This window comes from Drosophila subpulchrella, chromosome 2L (genome assembly GCF_014743375.2).
Source record: "Drosophila subpulchrella strain 33 F10 #4 breed RU33 chromosome 2L, RU_Dsub_v1.1 Primary Assembly, whole genome shotgun sequence".
In the NCBI taxonomy this organism is placed as follows: domain Eukaryota; kingdom Metazoa; phylum Arthropoda; class Insecta; order Diptera; family Drosophilidae; genus Drosophila; species Drosophila subpulchrella.
The window spans coordinates 21,065,677-21,088,103 of NC_050610.1; the positions used below are offsets into that span (position 1 = coordinate 21,065,677).

At 37.1% G+C, this 22,427-nt stretch overlaps 2 protein-coding genes across 6 annotated transcripts in view; one reads left to right on the forward strand and one right to left on the reverse strand.

Moving 5' to 3' along the window:
* The first annotated feature begins 2,511 nt into the window (after positions 1-2,511).
* Positions 2,512-22,427, forward strand: part of LOC119548666 — a 131,506-nt gene continuing 111,590 nt past the window's right edge. For 2 of the 5 annotated variants that reach the window (XR_005219317.1, XM_037856095.1), the window contains exons 1-2: positions 2,512-2,702; positions 4,702-5,064. The gene's annotated coding sequence lies outside the window, so the exon portion shown is untranslated. Of the gene's footprint in view, positions 2,854-4,701; positions 5,065-22,427 lie in introns of all 5 variants that reach the window. The other 3 variants (XM_037856098.1, XM_037856097.1, XM_037856096.1) reach the window with 3 other exon arrangements.
* Positions 10,643-11,979, reverse strand: LOC119546359 (aladin). The gene has a single exon (XM_037852586.1). It carries the CDS (start codon positions 11,977-11,979, stop codon positions 10,669-10,671), a length of 1,311 nt encoding a protein of 436 aa, XP_037708514.1. The 3' UTR covers positions 10,643-10,668.

Here is a 22,427-nt window from a genome sequence, read left to right on the forward strand (position 1 = left end):
TTTGTACAACCCAATAAGTCGGAATCCGAAAGTAACAAGTTATTACAACATTATGCAGCATTTTGTGGCTGCAACTATGCAACAGTAAACTCCGCACAAGGAGGTCAAGCCAATTAGGCTTTGAATTGCTTCGATATCAGACAGGCGATGCCTACCTCTAGACCCTTGAGATTTGAATGAATATGCAACGAGTAGGGAAGAAAATGGCACTTGCTAACTTTTGATAGGCTAGATGTGGCAGGGGGGGGGAGGGATAAAGGGATCGATGGGGCACAAAACCGAAAATATTGCGAAATAAATTGATTGTTAAATGGGAACTGCTAATGCCGGGCAGCGGAAAAGTGGAGAACCAGGCAGAGTATTTCAACGATGCCCCGGCTCACTTTGTATGCATATTTCAAGTGGTTCGCTGGGGCAATTAAACTTAATTGACGATGAGGAGCGTGCATTGTTAAGTAGGTTACGGAGGGGGAACACATTTTTTTTAATATTTCAGTAAGCGCCTTTGATTTCTGGGAAGAGGGGTCGAAAGAAGTCGAACGATTGCTAATTGGAACATATTATGTAAGCAAAAATGCGTATATATTCATGCATTTCAACTATTTTTAGGGGACATGAAAGGGTTAAAGGCTTTTTGAAAACTCTCTTCATATCATTCAAGGTCATCTTATTTGAAGTCTAATGTAAATTTTCATATGATTTATATGTAGTGCTAGTAAGGGGAAAACTAAGGCCCATACATTTATTACGAACTTTGATATTTGGGAAAGGGGTCGCAAGAAGTCGATCGATTAAATGTTGCAACTTATTGTATTAGCAGGGTTTTTTTTATAGTACTATACCATCAAATCTTTCACGGTCATATATTTCACAATCCAAATCATTGATTTCTTGACTAGCATTCTTAAGTAAACCAGAAACTTTTTGTCAAATTAATTCTTAATGTGAGTTAGAGGAGAACTTAAGCCCCAAACTTCTAGGTTAATGCTAATTTATTCTGTACTTTTAATTACCAAACTAACATAAAAGTGTGAGAGAAGTAAAGTGCATAAGTTAATAGGGACCCGTCTACTTCCAAAGTTCCCTAATCTATTTATCTGCTCTGTGTATAGAAGAAATGCGCTGAACTGCATAAAAGATTTTATGACGTCTTTATAGGGATTTTCAATCGCCTGGGGCCCTCTGAAGTTGTTTGTTTTTATTAAATTCTACTCGAATCCCCCAGCTAGTGCATATATATATGGTATATATGGGATATAGCCAGCCGCACTCGGATTTTGCACGCATGAGCGCTTTGCCAGTTCCTTTGACGCTGTCTGTCGCTCTAATAAAAGAAATCTGTCAAATTCAAACGCTCGTAAATGTCTTACACATCCAGCCGGCCATACGACCATGATGTTTTGTAACTGTTTACCCCATCACTTTTTCCCCCATATAAGTATATACACATCTACATCAAGCTGTAGCGGCTAATCATATATATTACTTTTATCCATTGAGATTTCACAATTGAATGCATTTTGAAGAATTTTTTATAGAGCTATGTTTTTGTCGACATGAAAGCACCACTATTTATGTGTATTTGCTTTTGTCAAGGGTCATTGGTATCACAATACTTATCGTATAAAAATAAAACAGACTTATTAAATTATCAGGATGGCTGAACCAATACTACAAAGTGAATAATAGTACTTATGTACATCAATTTTTACTGACTGGAATGGAAAAATTGTTTCAGCATTTTATTTAATCCCAATAAAGTCTTTACAAGGTAATTATACATTTTTCTATTATATTGGAATTCCAGATTCAGCCCTCATAAGGTAAAAAGTATATGAGTAAATAACTTATTATAGGAAAGGGACAAGGGAGTAGGGAAAATATTAAAATTCAGTTAACCACATAAGCTTTTTACCTGGGAAAGTTTAACATATGGGTCAATCTTTCCTCAAGAATTCGCGTTTTTTTGTATTGTTACGTGTTTTTGTATCTATGCTATAAAATTTTCAAAATATCAGTTAGGCATATTTTTTAATTCTAGTAGAGATTCAACCCCTTACTCATTATTCCTAACTCGTCTGTTTGAAGAACGACTTAATGCTTTTATCAGGGAGTGCCTAATATCATTATTTTCTATTTTCTTTGTAAGCTATAAAATACAAAAAAAATATTAGAAAGTAAGGCATATTTTACAAACCCTTTTGAAGACTCAACACCATGTCCATTATTCAGAACTCGTCTGTTTGTGAAACTCGGATGTGTTTCTGACCTACTGAACGAGTAAGCGGCGTCCTTTCGTCAGAGAATCGTGCTGAATCTGCAGGATTTTCCCAGAGAGCGTTCAGACGAACAGCATCCATCCGAAGGATGTTCGGTATGGGTCGTCCTTCGTCGTCCTTGCTCGTCGCGCCGGAACAACCCTGTCCTGCGGATTCCAGATGCTGTTGCGCTTTCGAATGCCAGGCGTTGCCGTCTTCCGGACGCTGTGTTCAGTACCTTCGCGTCTGGCTAAAAGTGCGGTTATCCTCGCGGCTCGTTATCCTGGCCATCCTTTCAACTCGTCCGTGATTTCGCCCCGCGTGATACGTGATTTTCGGCGTATTTCAATTAATCAAAAATGCTAGTTTGGCTCGGGTGTCGGCCCTAAAAATTAAATATGTAAATTCATTGCGGAGTGTTCGTAGCCTGTAATTGAACATACTGTGAGTCCAACTGTGGATCTATCCATGAAAATTCATCGAGTTTCCGGTTCTGACCTAACTCAAGCGTTTACGCATAAGCCCCGCTTTCAGGATAAATTTTGCTTACCACAAAGTCCCATCCTCCAAAAAGTGCGCTCTATTTTATTTGCTGGTTCGTTAGTTAAATTAGTGGCCTTTGATTAGTGGCATTCGCCAACAGATAAGCCATCAATCAATTATAAAAGTTGTATTTATTGTTTTCTAATAGCAAAATGAATGCGCTAAAAGCTACGGTTTCGAGCGATAAATTCTATTTTCACCAACATTTTGCAAACCAATATTTTGTGCGGAAGTACCAAATGGATATAAAAAGTCTAGGTTTATTTTAGAAGCGAATTAGTTGTGAAAATATTCAGCAGGCGTGAAAAGCCATTGCCTACAATGTGTATAACATTTTGTGGATTTATATTTTTTGTATTCATTGTGATAAATGGTTTTCATACTAATCGATCGAAGTTGAAAGCATTTAAACTCGTGTTCAGATAAGACAAAGCTGCTGTTAAACTCCTTAATCCGCTTCTAATTAGAGCTGAGTCTTCTCCAATTAACGGACGTGAAAGATAATCGCTGTTGTTCTCCGTAGTTCCGTTGTTCCGGAAATTAAAGCCATAAAACACCAGGTAGAACCCTGCTCTAAAGGAAAAGGCAAATAAGCAAGGTGAACTACTGCTACTCGTATTATTCAAGGAATAATACACCATTCACAGATGAATACACCTGCCTTGGTGTTGCTTACGCCTCGCATTAGCATAATTAAAATTCGGTAAACACTAGGCTCCATTAGCCCCCAAAGCAAACAGCCCTGGCCGCCCTCGACTTGACCCAAAAGTGGGCGTGGACGGGGGGCCTTGCAGAAAAGCAACCAACTTGCAAACCCTATTACTCATTTTTAAGCACACGCGAGTGTGTGGCTCTGAAACCCTGTTTGTAATACCCTTGAACTTTATTGTTTGAACATCAGCGGTTTGCCCGGGCTTTCGCTTTCGCCTGCCCCCCATTCACAGGGGGGGGGGGGGGTTTCCGTTTCCGGTTCCCATTGCCTCGCCATTTTTATGCCGCTCTATATGTTTGCGTACGTGGCCGTGCTTTTTTATTGCAGCCTGTCAGGCGCAGCAAAACATCGGTTTACCATTGAAAGTATATGTGTGCTGGCGCATTTTTCAGACAGTTCTCAACAAAAAATTCTACAATTCATTAGTTTAGTTTATGGCAGTTTCTCAGAGGGTTCTTTAGAGCAACCTAAGGTTCATCAGGCAGATAGTAAACCATATAACTCAATGCAGTATTTCATTATTTGAATATTACTTTCTTGCTTTGCAACAACAAGTTATGAAAGTCAGACAGTTTTTAACCAGAAATTCTACAAGTCTTTAGTTTATATATAGCAGTTTCACAGGGAGAGTTCCGTAGAAAAACTGAAAGTTCACAATACCCCATTACATGGTTTTATTATCTGAATATAACCATCTTGTTTTTGCACATTTCGAAATCATGGTAAATATGATTTTATTATCTAACCCTTATGCCTTGAAACAAACAATATTCAACTAAAAAATTCTACAATTTATTAGTTTATATATTGCAATTCCTCAGGAAGACTTCTCTAGACCCACTTAAAGTTCATTAGGCAGTTGGTAAATCATACAACCCACTACATGATTTCATTATCCGTATATGACCCTCTTGCCTTTGGAACATTCCCAAACAATCTTGCCTTTGATTGCACTCAATTGAATATAGTAGTTCCATGCAAACTGAATCAAATGGAAATTCAATTTCCCAATTGAATTCGAATCAGGTTCACTTCACTTTGAGCCGTAGTTACATTATCCATAATATGACAACAGTTGTACGTGCTGCCCATTTCCCCATCCATAAGGATTAATTTCGATCTGCGGATAATGAATCATTTTCAATTGCACTGCGGGACAGTTTTATGTTTATTTTTGCACCTGATTAGCGGACAATTAATGCGAATCGGCTATTAAAGGCTCCCTTAAATGTTAAATACACACACGCAGAGCAAAAGTAATTAAATTAATTTCCGTGCTGGACAAAGAATAACAAGGAAGTGTCTGTACAAAGTTCAGCAGTAAAAATAAAATAAAATAATATGAAAACAGTGTGAGCAATCTACGTATGAAAAGCCAACGGCGGGAAAAGCGTCAGCTGCGGAAAAGTAAACATAAAGTTTGGGATTCTGTCAGTGGCTGTTTGCACAGCATCCGGGACTTCATAATTTCATCCGGTTGTATTTAAAATATACTTACTCAAGGTGCCTCCACGAAACAGGATATTCGCATGTCGGAGATATAGCCATAATGTAAGTATAATATTCGGTACATTTTTTTATTGCATTTCTTAAACCCTATATAAGTAAGTAAATGCAAGGAAAACAGACTACATTCGACTTAACATTAGAGTTTAACGGTCGCGAAAATAAGTTTACCCGTCTACATATCATATTTTCCGCTTCTCCCAGGCTGTTTGATATACTTAAGGTTTTTATTTCGTCTTCTTTCCTGAAAAGTTTTGTCTCGATGTAGTCGTGTTGCCATTGTTGACTCCGGTTTCAGTGCGGTCTTTTCCTCAGCCCTGTTATCTCTGGGCCATTGTCTTTTTGGCCGCACTCCGAAGACACTACCGCAAGCTCAGTTAGATTGGCCAAAAAAAAACTAGAATGTAAATAGAATGTCTGGATAAAAATACATGTAACTCATGTAAAGCGGAAGGAAAAGCTTACTCAGGTGCAGTAGACTTTTAAATACACTTCTCAGGTCGATTTCTCAATGTCAGGTTAACTTTTGACATTAGATCAATGATGTAGTTTAATTTGTCGCTCGAAAAAAGCAATATTTTCTTTTTGTGGTTTGTCAGATTGAGTATAACAAACTAAATCGCCAAATATACGACTTAGGGCCACTTAAAACACTTTATAGATCCGGTTTCTCAATGTCATGTTAACTCTTATTGTTAAGGCAATGTTTTAGTTCAAATTCTGGTTCCACAAAGCAAAACTTATATTTTTTTGGCTTGCCAGATTTAATATAAGACTTAATCGTAAGATACACTAATTAGTTAAACATACTTCTTAGGTGCGATTTCCCAATGTCATGTTAACTTGCGCCATTTAGGCAATGTTCTAGTTAAATATTTCGGTCGACAAAACGATTCTTCTTTTGTTTGTCTTAGCAGGTTGAATATAAAACTATATGACCTGAAAAAAACTCATTAAATGTTCATATCTTTAACTGACAGATAACCAACTAGAACCTTAACCGGACATTGAGAACTCGGCGCCTAGCAGCTTCAAAAATAATAAATAGTTTCGTAAAAGGTCAAAGGGTCTTTGGAAATCAAAATACAAACACACCCTTCGGCAGCGTATAAAAATAGAATCAACTTTAAGCAAAATGAGGCAATAAAGATTTATCTCGAAAGGACGGCCGCCAAAGCCAATGCAGCAGATTTGTCAAGGATTTGCGGCTGGAAATTTATTTTGGCTCCTCGCCTCGCTTTCTGTTGACTTTTTGCAGTCCCCAGAAAGAATATAAAAGCCAAACAGGGTATAGTTTGCCCATTGATTTTTGAGCAAAATTCAAATATATAGCTGTGTTTTGTGTGCGCCACCGAACATCCGTAATCTATGATGTCGCATTCAACATGCATAAATTTTAATTAAACCGAAAATAAAACAGAGCTTGTTTGTTTATTGGTCAAAGTGAAAATGTATTTTGTTTGTTTTTCAAAGAAATGTTATTTTTTATTGCCTACATTTGAGGGCACGCCTGGCCTGGCATTTATCAGCAGTTAACGCAGTGATGATTTCAGTTTCAGCGCTCTCAACAGTAAATAAGATATAACATATGACTGGGTAGTGAAAATGAAAATATTTTACTACTCACCTAACTAACTTTCCCGTTGCACTCACAATCAGCAAAGCATTTCACAAGTTTTTGGCAAAAAGTTACACCAGACCATTTACAAATTTTACAGAATTGTTGGACTGCTTATGACATCACTTGGGGAAAAACTTGAGAGCTTTGGTTACTTACTTACATTACCAATTGCAGTTGAGGATGCCTAGGATACCTGGATGCCCGGATGCTTGGGGCTATTAAAATCATCCACACTGAGTTGAGCATTCTACGTGAACGGTTTGCCTAAGGACACTTGCTTTGTCTTCCTCCTGGCAACTGCGAAATCTTCTTTTTTCCTGTCAATTATCGGTTTCCACAGCAAGATTCATTATATACTTGATGGTAAACAAGTTTCGCCCTGGCGCGCCATGTGCCATCATTTTCCTTATTTTTAAATAATCTCGACGTGAGAGGCTTTGCCAAAAAAAATAAAAAAAAAAAAATGGCAGAGAAAAATTTTACGCGGCCGTATACATGAGTTGTTTAGTAAAAGATAAAAACGTGATTACGAAACAAAACACTCGGCTGAAGATGGGCTGCTGGGCGTAAATATTGGGGTTCCGCCATTGGGGACCATAAATCAAAAAACCACAGGCCTCTCGCTTAGGTCATGGGAAAAGTTAAACGTGGAACGTAGAGAATTTGGGGGAAAAACTTTAGTTTTAATGGGCCAAGTCGCGTTTTTCCACCAGTTTTCGAACCTATAATGAAAACAAAGCGAATTCCTAACCGCTCTGACACCGAAAGTGCCGCAAACGCGTTAAGAATTATTGATGCCTCATTGCTGATTGCTCTGCGTTTACGCCATTTGAGACACATCCCCCAACCAGAAGTCTCCCGGAATATCCCGGGTTGGGTGAAAATATGTAATCCGTAGGCCCCATTCCTTGCTACCCCACACAAAGGACATAAAAATAAGTAAAGTTATTTGGTATGTCTAGCGTGTACTTGGCATTTGCCTTCTTGGGTCCCCGTGTTATTACAGTTCTCTTTGGAGAACTGACAGAAAAAATCAACGCTCACATTGTCAGCATATCAAGGCTTACACCACGTCTGCACAAAATTATTGCCAACTTTGCCGTTTCGGCAAGTCGCATTCATTGCATTAAATTGTATTTTTGATGCCTGGGCAAAGTATGGTAAAACAATAAATACGGATTTGGTTGATTGTGAGGGATGTGCTTTCCATAAAAGGAGGGGTGATACCTTTTGTTTTTCCGACAGACTTCCTTTGAAATATTATTACATTTTGTTTAGCTATTCCCCCTGTGATATTAAATATTTTAGATTTGTTAAGAAGCAACTTTATAAAACATATTAAGGTATGACTTGAATTACACGGACTTCGTTTATTAGGAGGTGGGTGTATTCCATATAGGGCGGATTGATAACACTTGTTATTTGAAATATATCTGTTCCTTACTCCTTGGGATATTAAATATTTCGATTTTTTTTAAGGCAATACTTTACAAAACATAAAAAGTATCACTAGGATTATACGGATTTGGTTGATTGCGATAAAGTTGTTTTCAATATATAGCGGGGTGATAATATTGGTACTGCGGGCAGTCTTCCTTTAAAATATTATTTTAATTCCAACCATTATATAAAATATATTATTTTTATTCCAACCATTATATAAAATATATTATTTTTCCTAAGCCAAAACTTTTTAAGAAATATTAAAGTATCACTTGGATTATACTGATTTGGTTGATTGTGATGGAGGTGTTTTCCATGTAGGGCGGATAAAAACACTTGTTCTTCAGTGAGTCCTTCTTTCAATTAATATACAATTTTTCATTTCGCTCAGCTGTGCCCCTATGATAATAAATATGGCTTTCTTTTTCAAGTCAAAACTTTTTTTATACAAATTAAAGTATCACTTGGATTTGTCAGATTATTAATATGCCTTTTCCCCCAGGCATTTTCACACGTTGACAAAGTGAGAGGATGGGTATGATATCAGGGTCTCCGAAAAACAAACAAACATTTAAATGATTTTTATGGCTTCACATTTTCACTCCCAACATTAAACTTTAATGCTACGGTCCTTAGACTTTTTTTATACCCGTGTGTGTGTGTTTTGTTTTCACGCAGTAAAAACTCATTTTGTTTATTTGCTTTGGTCTTAACTTCAGTAACGAAACAAAAATGTTGATTCTAAGACGGCTTTTGTATTTTTCAAAAATATGCAAGGCTGTTTCTAGGGCAACTGACTACTCCGTAAGTCCGATAATTCCATTAGTTCTGCTACATATACGAATAGATGGGTCCGAAACGAATCCACAACAAAGACTCCCAACTTTTGTGGTCTATGGAAGTTAAGTGATTCACGAGTATTGCCCATTGTTGGAGGACTTATTTGCATTCATGTTTTTGCGCTTTTTCCGCTTTGGTCAGCGCAATATCTTTTGGTCCCCAGAAATTACTTTATAGGAGGAAAGGCATTTGGGTTTTAAGATGTTTACCTAAGGAAAGTTGCAGACCAAAGTCAATGTTGGTTTGAAGATGAGTGGACGCAATTGAGATTGCGATTTGGGTTTGCTTTCTTGCCAGATTATTTCTACTAAGCTTCTTCTATTTTTTTGGCCTGTTGTTAGTTGGCCAATATTGAAATGGCCAAGTGGGTAAACGCTCTTGATTGCAAGTGGAAGTCTATCATTTTGTTTTTAATATTTACCTGGTGAGTTGGTTTGGACTTCCTTGATTTGATTGGACTTTTAAAACTAATATTAAATCACTAAATTGTGCAGTTCGGATTCCCAGCGAATAAGGCATGAAATCAATTTCCATTACGACCTTAGATTAACTTTGATTCGTGAATATCCATTGAGATTTGGTCGTTAGACTGCATTAATTTATTTTTCTGTGCCTTTTTGGGACGTGCCTCGGCATGTTTGAGCATCAGGGGAGTCGTTAAAGACCAGTTTAGCCCAGAAAATCGAACATCCCAATAAAAAAGCCCCAGGACATTAAGCATATACATATTCTTATGATTGCGGCAAAAAGTCGTTTGCCAATTGAACCTTTTTTTCCGTTAAAACAATCGGTTATTTTGGGCACCATGATAAAATTATTTTCAATCGCGTAACCTTCCCGTATAAACGATTTGCCCTCACAGGGCAAAAAACGTCAATTACAAAGGAGTTAAATCTGTGTAAAACCAATTTTTCGGTCTGCAATCAGAAATCGAGGTAAAGATTTATTGCCTTTAAGCTTACTTCACGACTGTCAGGTGAATGAAAATACCTGCGGAATAAGCGACATTCGTGGGTATCAGGTGGGCGACGGTGGAATCGGGTTGGAAAACTGGTTGCTCGCCGACTTGAGTTATTTTCCATTTGCATAAGCGCTTCCGTTGAATATTCATGTGAGAGAATGAAAATTTAATAGCGGAAAATTTGGGAAAAAAAAAATAAAGATGCCATTATATAGACAACACCATTTGCAATCCTAGCATAAAGTATTACAGTTCTTTTCAACTCTCTATTTGTTTCTAATGATTAGCAGATTTATCTAATATTATATGGGGAAATCTACGCTTACCTGTGTTTTTGTATTCTTGGCATGTACTAAATCTTTTGAGCTTTAAAAAAAATGTCTGCGGCCCTTAAATTTTAAAAATATGTAACTATTGTCTTTAAATGAAATAGATCTTTAAAATAGCTTAATATTAAGCGTGATAGACACTAGTATATAAATAAATGTATTAACATTCGAATAATATTATACCCTATTTATATATTTTCTTTGATAGAAATTTACAGTCTACAAACCTATTTTCTTTATTATATAATATTAAGGTTTATTAAATTTTTTTTGGATGCTTTAAAATACCTTAAACGAAGTATATTTTAAGCCTTCCACGTCATAAGTCTTGTAATAAATTCGTTCTGCACCTTAATCGTTTTTTTTTTTGTATATTTCATACTACTAACATTATAGAACGAAACTCGTTTGTTGCTTTAATTCCCTCTGAATTTGATGACTTGATTTTATTTTTATTACTTTATATTATGTAGTACCTGGGCCTCTTGCAAACACTTTGCAGTTACTACATATCGCTGAATATGCCCAGAATTCCAGCAAATCACCAGACATCGAGTTTGTGGATCTGATATACCAAATCCCATACAAGTTGGGTACTCCTCGCCATCGGCATCGCAGTTAATAAACTCGAGGGGCAGGAGATGCGGTGAGCCCCGTGGCAAGTTGGCTAAAAGGCAGAGCAGGACGAAGGACTGCTGCTTGAAGATTGTGGCCATGTAGATGCCCAGGGGATCCATGGCGAAGGTGTGGGGTTCACCGCAGCACCTCTGCTCGCCGGAACAAGTGGTGACCTCCTGTAGGTCCACCACCAATTCGACCCTCCATTGGGGTTTGGGGCGGAGGAATATCGTTGATTCCCCATCACTGGTACATGAGTAAACACGAGTGCTGCCCACCCGCACAAACAGCAGATATGAACTGCAAGTGGTCCAGACAGCCGTTTGAATGCGATTCCGCATGAGGACCTGTTCCGATTTCCACTTCGACCTATTCAGTTGGCACAAACTTCCACCGGCCTCGCAGGATGCGCAGAAAAGCACCTGGAAATCGGGACTATATCGCAGTAGGGAAAATGAGCTCAGACTATTGGGAGCTGGAATCAAGCGAATCTTCTGCTGACAGTCCGGTTCCCAAAGGATGATGTGGGATGAGCCCAAAGCGGCACTGATCAGTATAGTACCATCCTCGTTCCATTGCAGCGAGGTCACATAGTTGTGCCCCTCGTCCTGCAGGACTCTCATGAGATGGGTGCCCAGCATATGGCGAATATTGTGATTGGACCTTCCACTTTCCCTCCATAAATATATACCCGATCCACATCCTACGGCTAATTCACAGACCGGTGACCAAGGACGAAAGGCCACACAGGTGATGTCCTTTTGATGAAAGCTCTGTAGATTGGTGTGTGTGGTGCTCCTCCCATCATGGATCAGAATGATATCTTGATTGGTCACTAAGGCCATTAAGGAAATTTTCGGATGGAACTCTATGCATCGAAAGGCCGCCGTTTTCCATCCTCTTGTTTGGCTTATCCCATCCAGAATCTCAGGATCTGCAGATAGTGTTAACTTTAAGTTGCATATAGGTCGGAAGCAGACATTTTTCAGCAGTTCCAGTTTTTCGAGAAACCAATTCCAATATTCAATGGCTAGGTTGGCCAAGAAATTATATAGTTCGGGAATATTATGGTTATCCCGCTCAAATATAATACACCTGGGTTGTGGTAAATTCCTATTACCATCTGTATTCAGTTCTGTTGGTTCCATATTTTATTTTTAAAGGAGATCTTAAACTTGGTTTTGGTTACGTTTGTTATTTTTCAACTGTTAAATGTCACCTTTCTTGTAAGGTTGCTGAGAACAATCATATTACATTTAATTATAATGTTTTTAAGGATCTGTTGGTTTTATATTTTCTTTTAAAATTAGATCTTTAATTAATTTTGGTTAGATTTAATGTCTTTCAACAGTACAATGTCACATTTTTTGTAGGGTTGCTGAGAACAAATATAACGCACTCCATTCTAATGTTTTAAAAGATTTTTATTTAAATATGTTGCTTCCATCTTATCTTTTTAAATGATATCTTTAACTTGTTTTGGTTAGATTTGTTATTTATCAACGGTACAATGTCACATTATTTGTAGGGTTGCTGATAACAAACACAGCGCACTCCATTATAATGTTTTAAAACATTTTTATTTAAATATGTTGCTTCCATATTATGATTTTAAATGAGATCATAAACATGTTTTAAGAGATTTGTTATTTATCAACAGTTAAATGTCACATTATTGCAAGGTTGCTGAGGACAAACATAATGCACTCCATTATAATGGTTTTAAAGGCTACTCCCACTTCCGATATGCCTTATTTTTTCCAAGCTAGTTTGCCTTTCTTACTTCTGATCGCTTTCCCCTTAATGGTTTTACTTTCGTCCCATCGTTTTGCACTTTTTCACGCCTTATCTAGGCGGCTATTAGTTTTGATAAATGGCTTTGGCGATGCAGTTTCTGGTCAGCCCTGTCAGCAGTTTACCTCATCCCATAACGGCGATATAAAAATATGTTTTATTTTCTTTCACCTTGCTGGGCATTTTCTAAAATTCGGCAAAGGTAAAAACAGGGCTGTGCATTTTTTAAACTGTTAAAATCGCTTTAATATTAAGCCGTCAATGAATTTAATCCCTTCATAATAATTTCCGATTAATTTAGTATAATCGAGTTGCCAGGCTATAGACTTTTTCAATTCTGTTTTTTATAGACAGGCGGCTTTTGAAATTTTGATGGCCGCCTTTCAGCGCGAAAATAAAAACATATTTAATGGGTAAAATTATTTTAACAAAGCCTTCATTTAAACAAAACAAAATGTACAACCTCCGAAACGAACCTTAACAAATACGCGCTTTTCACATAATTCACTCATATGAACAAACAAAAATCGGTGAAAAAAAATATATGGCACAGCAGAATAAAATGAAATTATGCGGGTGGAAAACCATAAATTGACTTTTGGACCAACAAACAGAAAAAAACAAAATAAAAGTTGTTCCTTTTGGGCGTTTGTATGCGCGGAATAATTCGCAAGTTTTACGGTATGCTTCGCTTTGATCTACCGCATTAATATTTTATTTCTTGTGTATATGTATGTGCTCGCCCGACTTCTTATGTTACATGACTGGTATGTATCTTGCAAATTGTCTTGTCAACATAAAAAAATTAATAAAAGTGGGGGAAAACCCAAAGAGAAATGGAACTTAGCACTCTGCAAAGGAAAAAAGGCCCGAATGAAATGTGATATCAAATGAAGCGTAAATAAAATAAATAAAATAGTGGATGATGCTCACTTTTGCTCTTTGGATAATTTCCTCAGTTTTCCACATAGTTGATTTTTCTGTTATTAAGCTGTCCGCTTGACTTTTTAACAGTTTCCGTTTTGATATTCCCTATATCATATATTATGTTTTTGAGATTTATAGATGCTTATATGAGTATATGTTTGTTTGAGTTTATAGGTAATTAAGTAATACATAGATTAAAGAAAGTACAATGGGGTTTATAATAACTGGATTTAAATACTCGTTAAACTTCTCGGATTGCAACTGCCTTAATTAAGGGGCTTCCCCTGATGGGGATGCCAGACTTGCATTCAAAGCAGATGCTCTGAATAATGGGGTTGCCAGATGTAGCATTTGGTATATACCGCCTTCTTTATATATATTCCCTTTATTAACATTTTATTGGGGATGGTGCCCGAAAATTGGAAGTCATGAATCCACAATTTAGTTATTTAACGAAATGTGGACCCTGTTTGAAATTGATTTCCAACAGCCGTCCATCTCGCCAACTCATGGACACATTATCTGGACAGCTGTATTAGGGTTTTCGGGACAAAAGAAAATATTTTTTATTTAGCTTTTTTTTTTTAAAACATCAGCCAGCATAGCGAAAATAAAAGCTCAGCAGGGCTAACAAAGGCCAGGGGTTTTTATCATACTTCCCGGCCCGCATAACATTTTTCTAGAGGACGGCATGCCTTTGTTTACAAATGAAATGGAAGCTCCTTTTTATGGGCCAGCAGCATTTTATGTGTTTATGTTTTCGACTTATGCTCTGCCAACTGCTTGACCATTTTATTGATTTAGTAGCCTGCTATCATCGGCTTTTGGCCCCCATACTTTAACCTCATTTGAACTGGCCGCTTTTATGGCGAGTGGATTTTCCATATAACATGACTTTCGCAACTCCATTTGGCCACTTGACACTTTGCAACTGAGCATTCAATTTCATTGAATTATAGAATTCCCGCAATGTTGCTGCAAATTAATAGGCAATTAACGTCAAGGGCAGTGGACTTAGCATACCCTTTGAATTATGGCAGCCCTCTGAGATTTAATCAATAAAATATTACATTTAACACATTACAGTGCAGCACACAGCGTATTTTAATATTATGTTAAAATGCCCCATGTTTCAATTGAATTAATTTTTAATACAATCATTTTGTGTCGAATGGCGTAATAAATGCATAATTAAATTTAATTTCGAATTTCATTAAGAGATTTAATTCAGCCTGAATTTTGAGCGCATGACACAACATGCAAAAAGGCGGAAACATGCATCTCGAATTTTGATAACAAGCTTCAGGTTCCTTTAGAATATCTTGACAATGAGCTACCAGATCCTTTCTAAGGCAATTGGCAGACATTTAATTGCATAATTGTGTTTATACAATGGCAAGAAAACATATTAATTGGATTAATAACCCAAAATACACAGCCAAACCATGTCCAGACCAGAGCCAGTCGATTTAATCCAATTGCAGTGCCAACATTACCCATTAAGCCAAGTCATAAATTCAACACACTGTGCCAAGCCTATAAAGTACTCAACTTTGGTAAACCGGAGCCAAACGATCCATAAATTTCAATAAACACCCAATAAAGTAACTATGAGCTTGCAGGCGCCCAAGGAGCTCTACCATTTCCCTGCGAAAGGCAAGCTTTTAGCGGCAAATTAAGTCTTTTAATCATCGTTGCCGCCTATTAGTTACTGAAATTCAACGGGTAATAGTGTGTGAACGAATTCTAATAATTATAAATCATGTAGACATTATAGCCAAGTTCTTTACGATGTGACTGCACAAAGACTGAGGCGTTGCTATTGCCTCGGCTTTAATTTCCGGAATAAATTCGTTCCCAAATAGGGATGGAGGAATAATAATATATAAGCTTATTATATATTTCAAATTCTATTTACACCTACAAATATTTAAAACGAAAAACATCCATTAAAAATGTTCTGAACTCAAAAATGTACTTATTTGAGAAGAAACGTTCTTGAAATCAAGACAAAAATACTCTTAAATTTGTTTTGAGGATACAAAGTACTCTTAAAAGAGAAATAAATGTACTCTTGATTTTGTTTCTTGAGATTATTTTTAAGATCTAAGAATTTAAAATTAAATCGATCTTATCTCACCTTTGAGACCTTTAAAAGTTTTTTTAGTACAATATTTTTACCAGATTTTTGTTAGTAGATTTTTTTGTCTAGACCAATATACCCTGTTTGTTAAATAATTTTACTGTACACCGAATACCTTTAAAGTTATTTAAAAATATTTATTTAAAGCCAGAATATTCTTCCATAGTATATAAGTAGACTAGCAATTAAGAATACTTTCCAGCCAACTCCATAGATGCGTACCGCAACCTGTTATGAATACCTCTAGACATATAAATGAAATTCAAGGGTTGAATTCATGACATAAATTTATTCATTTAAGCAGACATGGTGCTCCAATTATGCATGAAGCTCGGAAAGCTGGAAGGAAACCAAAGAAAGCGAGTTGCTTTTAAAAGTCAACAATTTCGATGAAAGAGGCTTCAGAAATGGGGTTTGCCCAAGATATCAACTACAACAAGTTACGTTTTTCGGTAGATCAAATAACATAGTTCTTCATCACTTTAAATGGCATTTCCTGACTTGATAAAATCACCAATTATCTAAAAAGCAGTAAGGGATTCTGTTTTGTGTATGCTCAAGCATAAATTATGACTTGGAACACTTTTCGTGCATTGCGAATAAATCAGAAGGCAGAAAAATGTATTTTTTATGCGCCTAAAGTTTGACGGCCATACAATAATTTATTAGCAAAGTCAGCGAATTGTAAAAGTTCCAGCCAGATTGCCTGGTCGTCGAAGGAAAATGTGGCTTTCGAATGGCAGAAGGCAATCATATTTTTCTCCCTTGTTTCGAAATTTCAGTGGTAACTCAATTAGAAAATTTAATTACGCCGCAAGGAAGGCGCCAGGAAGCGTTTTTACACACATTTTCCTTTTCCTACAATATGAAAAGCTTGTTGAAATTAACTTTATTATACTTACATATACGGATATGTGTGTTTGACGGCCTGCCAGAAATATCAAGCAGATTGCTTTAAAAACAGGGAAATTACTGAAACTCAAATATGAATATAAAATTAACTTCTCCATTGTTTTTTGCGATAAATAAATACCCATGGTAGGGTTATAAAATGACGGTAGCTTTAATTAAAAATCGCAGATGCCTGCCAAACAATTTGCATTGGTTAACAAAAGTTTTTTGGAGAGGGGGCTGGGCTCTGAAGAATGCATAAAACAATACCAACACCAATTTACCTTATCAATCAGCAGTTCACAATGGGTGTTATTTTGGGGGTTTTCGGGGTTAGTTTGGGGGTTTTTAGGGTGTTTTTCAAGGGGGTTTTCGCTTAATCAAGCGCTAAGTCCACAAGAATCCCCGACAACGACCCTTTTCTCAAGTTTGGCGAAACCGTTTACCTTCGCTTTGGCAAGTTTTAACCTTTAACCTTCCTGTTGGGGTCGTCGATGGCTATCTGAGAAGTTTTTCGCCTTTGTGGCGGTAATTTGTTGTTACACGTGGTCGACCTGCCGTTTGCTTTTCGGTGCTTAAATGAGGCGCATCATTAGTTTGCTAGACGTTGATTTTCAGTCTCCCTTTTTCGGCTCGCGATTTATTATTAATTGGCCACGGCAAAAAGGGGAACAAAGTTTTTCCGCCTATTTGTTTTACAAGTTTTTCGTTGGAAAAACTTTTGTGCTGCCCGGGCGAGAATGTTTCAATTATTAACACTTGTGCGTCCCGCTGCGTTTCCCTAAATAATTCAATATTCGGGTTTAACTGTTATTCTTTCCATAAATACTGAATACATATTTTCTATTTAATTAAAACTTTATCCTTTTCTATTGTGCTAGGGGCTCGAGAGACTTGATAGGCTTCTTAGAATTTGAAATTGGAAATAAAATAAAATTTGATGAGACATTTTCGAGTGGTTTAGTTGGTAGAATGCCTTTGTGTTTTAAAAGTCGCAAAGGCATTTTACATGCGCATAAGTAAATACGTGGTCATTTGTGTGACAAATAATAAAAACCTTTTTTGCAGACCCGAACAATGGATCATTAATTAGAATTGGATTGGATTGGTAAATTAATCATAATCCAAAGCTAATAAAAAGGAAGTGCAAAAAACGCATATAATTAATAATGCCATATTTAATCGAATTTAATTAATTTGCACAACCATATTGCGGAATCCAATGGCTTGTCGCCGAGGTGGCAGTAAATTTAAAGCGATTTCCATTGTGGTTTCGAATCGGGCTTAATTGCATGCTGGCTGTTTATTAAATAAGGCTAGAACACAAAAGAGCTCGGGGCAAAATTGGAATTTGTCGCGTTTAAGAGGCTTTTAGGCGCCTGCAGCGGCATTCATTATGCTTTAATTTGCTTTAAGCCAACGCAAATGCAAATGCAAATGCAACTTTAACTGTTGCTCGCCAAGTCTGCGATGGCAAACAAAAACGCCGGAAAGGGGACACGGGCTTTTGTCGCCGACGCCGATCCTCCAAAACAGCCCCCAGAAATAATAAACATCAATTGCCTAATGCAAACAACCGCAGGAGCTCCTCGTGCTCAGTTCAGTTCAGTTCAGTTCACCCATGCTTATATTCATAGTCGTCCCGCTGCTCTTCAGTGCCCCCTCTTCAGGGTTCTACACAGAGATAAAGAATTTGGGGATAAAGAATTCTACAAGTCAGTATGTTGGGAGTCCTACTTAAATCGCTTGAGGCTTTAAAAATATTTTTAAAAGGTGACTAAAAGTATGCAACGATAATTTTCAAAAATCTCTAGAAGTTGAAAATTATCGTTGCATACCTTTAGACACCTTTTAAAAATATTTTTTTAAAGCCTCAAGCGATTTAAGAAAAAGAAAAAGACTTACAAAATAATATTATTTAAAATATAATATTAATAATATATATATCTCAGTCCCTTAGATTGCATAATTTTTCAACAAAGAAATTGTTCTTAGAAACCATAAGTGTAACTATACTTTTAAAGACTGTGAACCTTCTCTAGTTCCAATTATGTAGTAAGTAGTTTAGTTCTTAGGTTAGGGGTTTTAATTTTCTGCGTAATTTTGATAAGGTCGTAATAACTCGAGTTACTTCTTAATGGAGGAAGAAAGTTTAAAGACTAAAAAATTCAATGATTTCAAGACAAACAAGGGACTATGATACATTTAGAATAAAAACACTCAATAAGTTTTCATTTTAAAAGTCTTCAAATATAAAAAAATATAAAATATATTAGTTTCTGGGTATTTTTAAGGATCATCAAATCTAGAATAAAGGGTTTTTTACCAATATCGTAAGAAGAAGTATATAAGACTTTAAACTTCATAAGTATCTGAACAAACAAAATAATTTATTATAGTTAATAGATTAATTATAATTAAAATACAAGTCCAATATTATATGTATTTGGAGTTTTATACATTTTTCCGTATTGTACCTCATAGGAAGTACTTATTGGATTTTTATTTTATTATTTTTATTTTATTTTTCTGTCAGTGTACATTTGTTTGCATTTTTGTTGCTGCTGCTTGTTGAGAGGCAGCAGCAGTAGAAACGGAAAAAGTGCTCTGTAAATACGCAACGAGACGCGTCGTATAGTATTTAGGCAGTCCTTGCTGGAGTGCTCGTCCTGCAAACCCCCCCACCCCCAAACCCCCCCCCATCCTTTCACCTATAATTGTATGTTTGTGTGTGTGTGTGCCGTCTTTTTATGAACTTGTTAACAATCTAACGACCTTTTTGCCTGGCTACCTCATTGTTGCTGTAGCTTTACTTTCCCTCCGACTTCAGTATGCCGCATTCCGTATGTCGAGTGGCAAGAGGTTGGCGCATCAAATGTTTGGGCTTAGCAAATATTTGCATACTTTCGGGCTGCTCAGGAAAATAACATAATTTGATTCCAGCAAGAGCACGCGGTAATGTGATTTTGTCTTGAACAAATGTAAACATATGTTTGTCCTTAGATATTTTTGGTGATTTTTCAAGGCACCAACTTCGAACTGTTTAGTGATTTATTGCTATTTAATAGTCTGTTCTTAACCAAGTGCAATCCTCAAGGATTCAAGAAGGTACAGGATGTAATGCACGGAAGCTCCTTAAATGGCACACAAATATTGCATGAGCCTATTGCCCTAAAAGTATGCAACGCTGGGACCATCACTTCACGATGGCGATGGAAGACAAAGCTCATTATTTATTCATAGCATTCAGCACAGAAGTGTTTATGTGGCAGGACCTCCTAACTCAGCAGGCAGCTCCACTTCGGCCACAAATTGGCCAACAGCAAGAGGGCATCTCAGGAAAAAGGGACAAGTGCCTCGCACAAAAAAAAATATATGCAAATTTAACTTTTTACCCAGCATAAAAAGAAACTTTCTGATTCAACCTCTAGTTTTAGGTCTGTGGGATCCAAAACAAAATTGTCAATATTGTAAACAGATTCTTTTCTCGACCGAAGCTGATTAGATTGGATTGGATCCGGGTGGTAGATGTGCCCTCCTGCCCCCTTTATAATTGCTACTCTTGTTGCAGACTCCATACATACGTGATGGAGAACTTTTGCCCACATTGCCATACGAATGGTAACATTTTAAAGCTTATTTGCCCGGGTCGCACGTACCAGACCCCTCTGTTCCCTTGGAGACCAGGAGTTTCAGGAGAGGAGGACCAACCATATTGGCCAGCCTTTGTGTAAATCGTTATTGAACACTCAAATCCTAATTGCACCCTGGGTGATCACTAGTAAGTGCGACGTTTGTCCTTGTTTGTGAACGGAAAATGGTCAACGACTCGGTTCATTTGGGGAAATGGATGGTTTATATGGTGAAATGGTAGTGCTGATTTCTTTTGTTCTCTGCGAAAGGATGGCCCTAATGATGAGTGTCGTTTCAAGAACCAACCAGTGATTTATAGTCTACGTTGACCTTGGAAAACTACTGTCCTACTCTTATAGTGTGTTCAGACAGGGCCGACTCATTGTAGTAGGATGGTAAGATTATTTTTCGATAGGAACCCTATGGAAAGAAGAATAAGATTTGTAACGTGCTTTGTATTCTCTGACAAACTGGATTTAAATGTTAATTTTCTAGAATGACGAAGATATTCTAATGTAATGATACTGCATATGTAGTGTAAACGCCCCACATCATTTTTGGAATGATGCGATGTGTGTGAACGGACTATCTAATCCGATTTGATAAAGTTTGTCAGCTTTTCAGATATCCCTTTTTAAATTGGACAAACAAAACTTTCAATCTTCAAATGGAAAAATCGAGTAAAAATTTTTAAGATATTCAGTGCCTGCAGCTAGACACAATACTGTCCCTTTCGCCAGATGTTGTGTATAAAGTAAACAATAGTTACATTGATTAGGGTCTAATTTTAGTTTAAAGCCCTGCCTGAGAATTTGCATTTGTATGGACGGCTTGCCAAAGACTTTCATAAATACGGGCAATATACATTTGCTCAGCAGCTGTCGACTTGTATTGCCATGCATATATTAGATTCTCAAACCCCATTTCGCCTTATATACACAAACTTGAATTTGCGAAACCCTTGTTAAACGTGTGTATAAAAAAGCAAAATTGATAAAACAACATTAAACAATATGAGCAGAACATGTCTATGTTTATTTATTCTTGGTACCAACGGGTTTGGTAATTCTGTAGAATGGCAAAAGTTTCTTGGAATGGAACTTGCCATGAAATGGCTTTAAAAAAATATCCATTTGTCTAGTCAAAACAGATTTAAGTTCGACTGGCTGGCGCTGAAAACAAAAGACAATTCAAACCACAATCAGCGGATATGTACAATATGCTAGCACCAGTAGCCAATATCCCCAAAAATAACCCACGAAAAACACCATCGATCAGGTCGTTATGACTTCTGAAATAAGTAAGACACACGAAAAACAAAAACGTTCCCAAGGAAATGGCCACAAAGGAAAGGAAAATATAATCGTCGAAGCGAAAAAATGCCCCGCAATAATAAATGATAATTGATAATAACATTTTGCTACCTTCCTTCCGCCAGGGCGAAATGGAATAAAATACTCGTAAGTGTATGTGGGGGAAATCAATAAAAAGCGTTGGCGAAAAACATTTGGTCACAATTTCAATTTTGGCCGAAGCCAACAGGAACTGGGGAACATTTCAACAATTTCCGCTACCGCCTTGGAAAAAAGTGAAAAATTTTCAATTCGCAACTGTCCCCCAGTACGGAATGTGGCATTTCTTCGACACCTCCAGAATTTCTATGCGACTGCACACCGCGGCGACAAAGTTAGACGAAATGTCATCATTTCCGTTGGGAAAACTGTGCGCGCTCAACTGGCAACGGAAAAGCGTAGGAAAATTGAGAAGAGGTGTGCTGAAGGGGGTTTCAGGAAAACCGCCGTCGTTTAGTTTACCCAGCAAAATGATGGCGCTGCCGACTGTCGACTGGTGGAAAAAGGTTAACTAAGAAAGCCATGCAAATGCCTTTTTATTTTCCCACAAACTTTGGGCCCGTAGAAAACGAAAAAAAATATATATATACAGAATTCCCAGGAATCAAAGAACTCTTTTCTGGTCCCAGGCAATCCCTCTTACGGTTCTTAAACGAAGCGTAAAATTGTTAAATGAGTGCGAATGTCTACGGCGGTTGAAAAGGTTCCATTTTTTGCCGCCGAACTTTCTTTCATCCATTGACCATTTCGCAGCATACTAAATTATTGATTAACCATGTTGTTCGCCATGCACGTTTGCTGCCCAGATTATTTCAACTTTCCCTATTCGCAGCTCAAATTAAATTGGGTTTTCGTC

Coding starts and splice junctions, on each gene's coding strand:
- LOC119546359 (XM_037852586.1), bottom strand. CDS start 11,979: ATGGAACCAACAGAACTGAATACAGATGGTAATAGGAATTTACCACAA.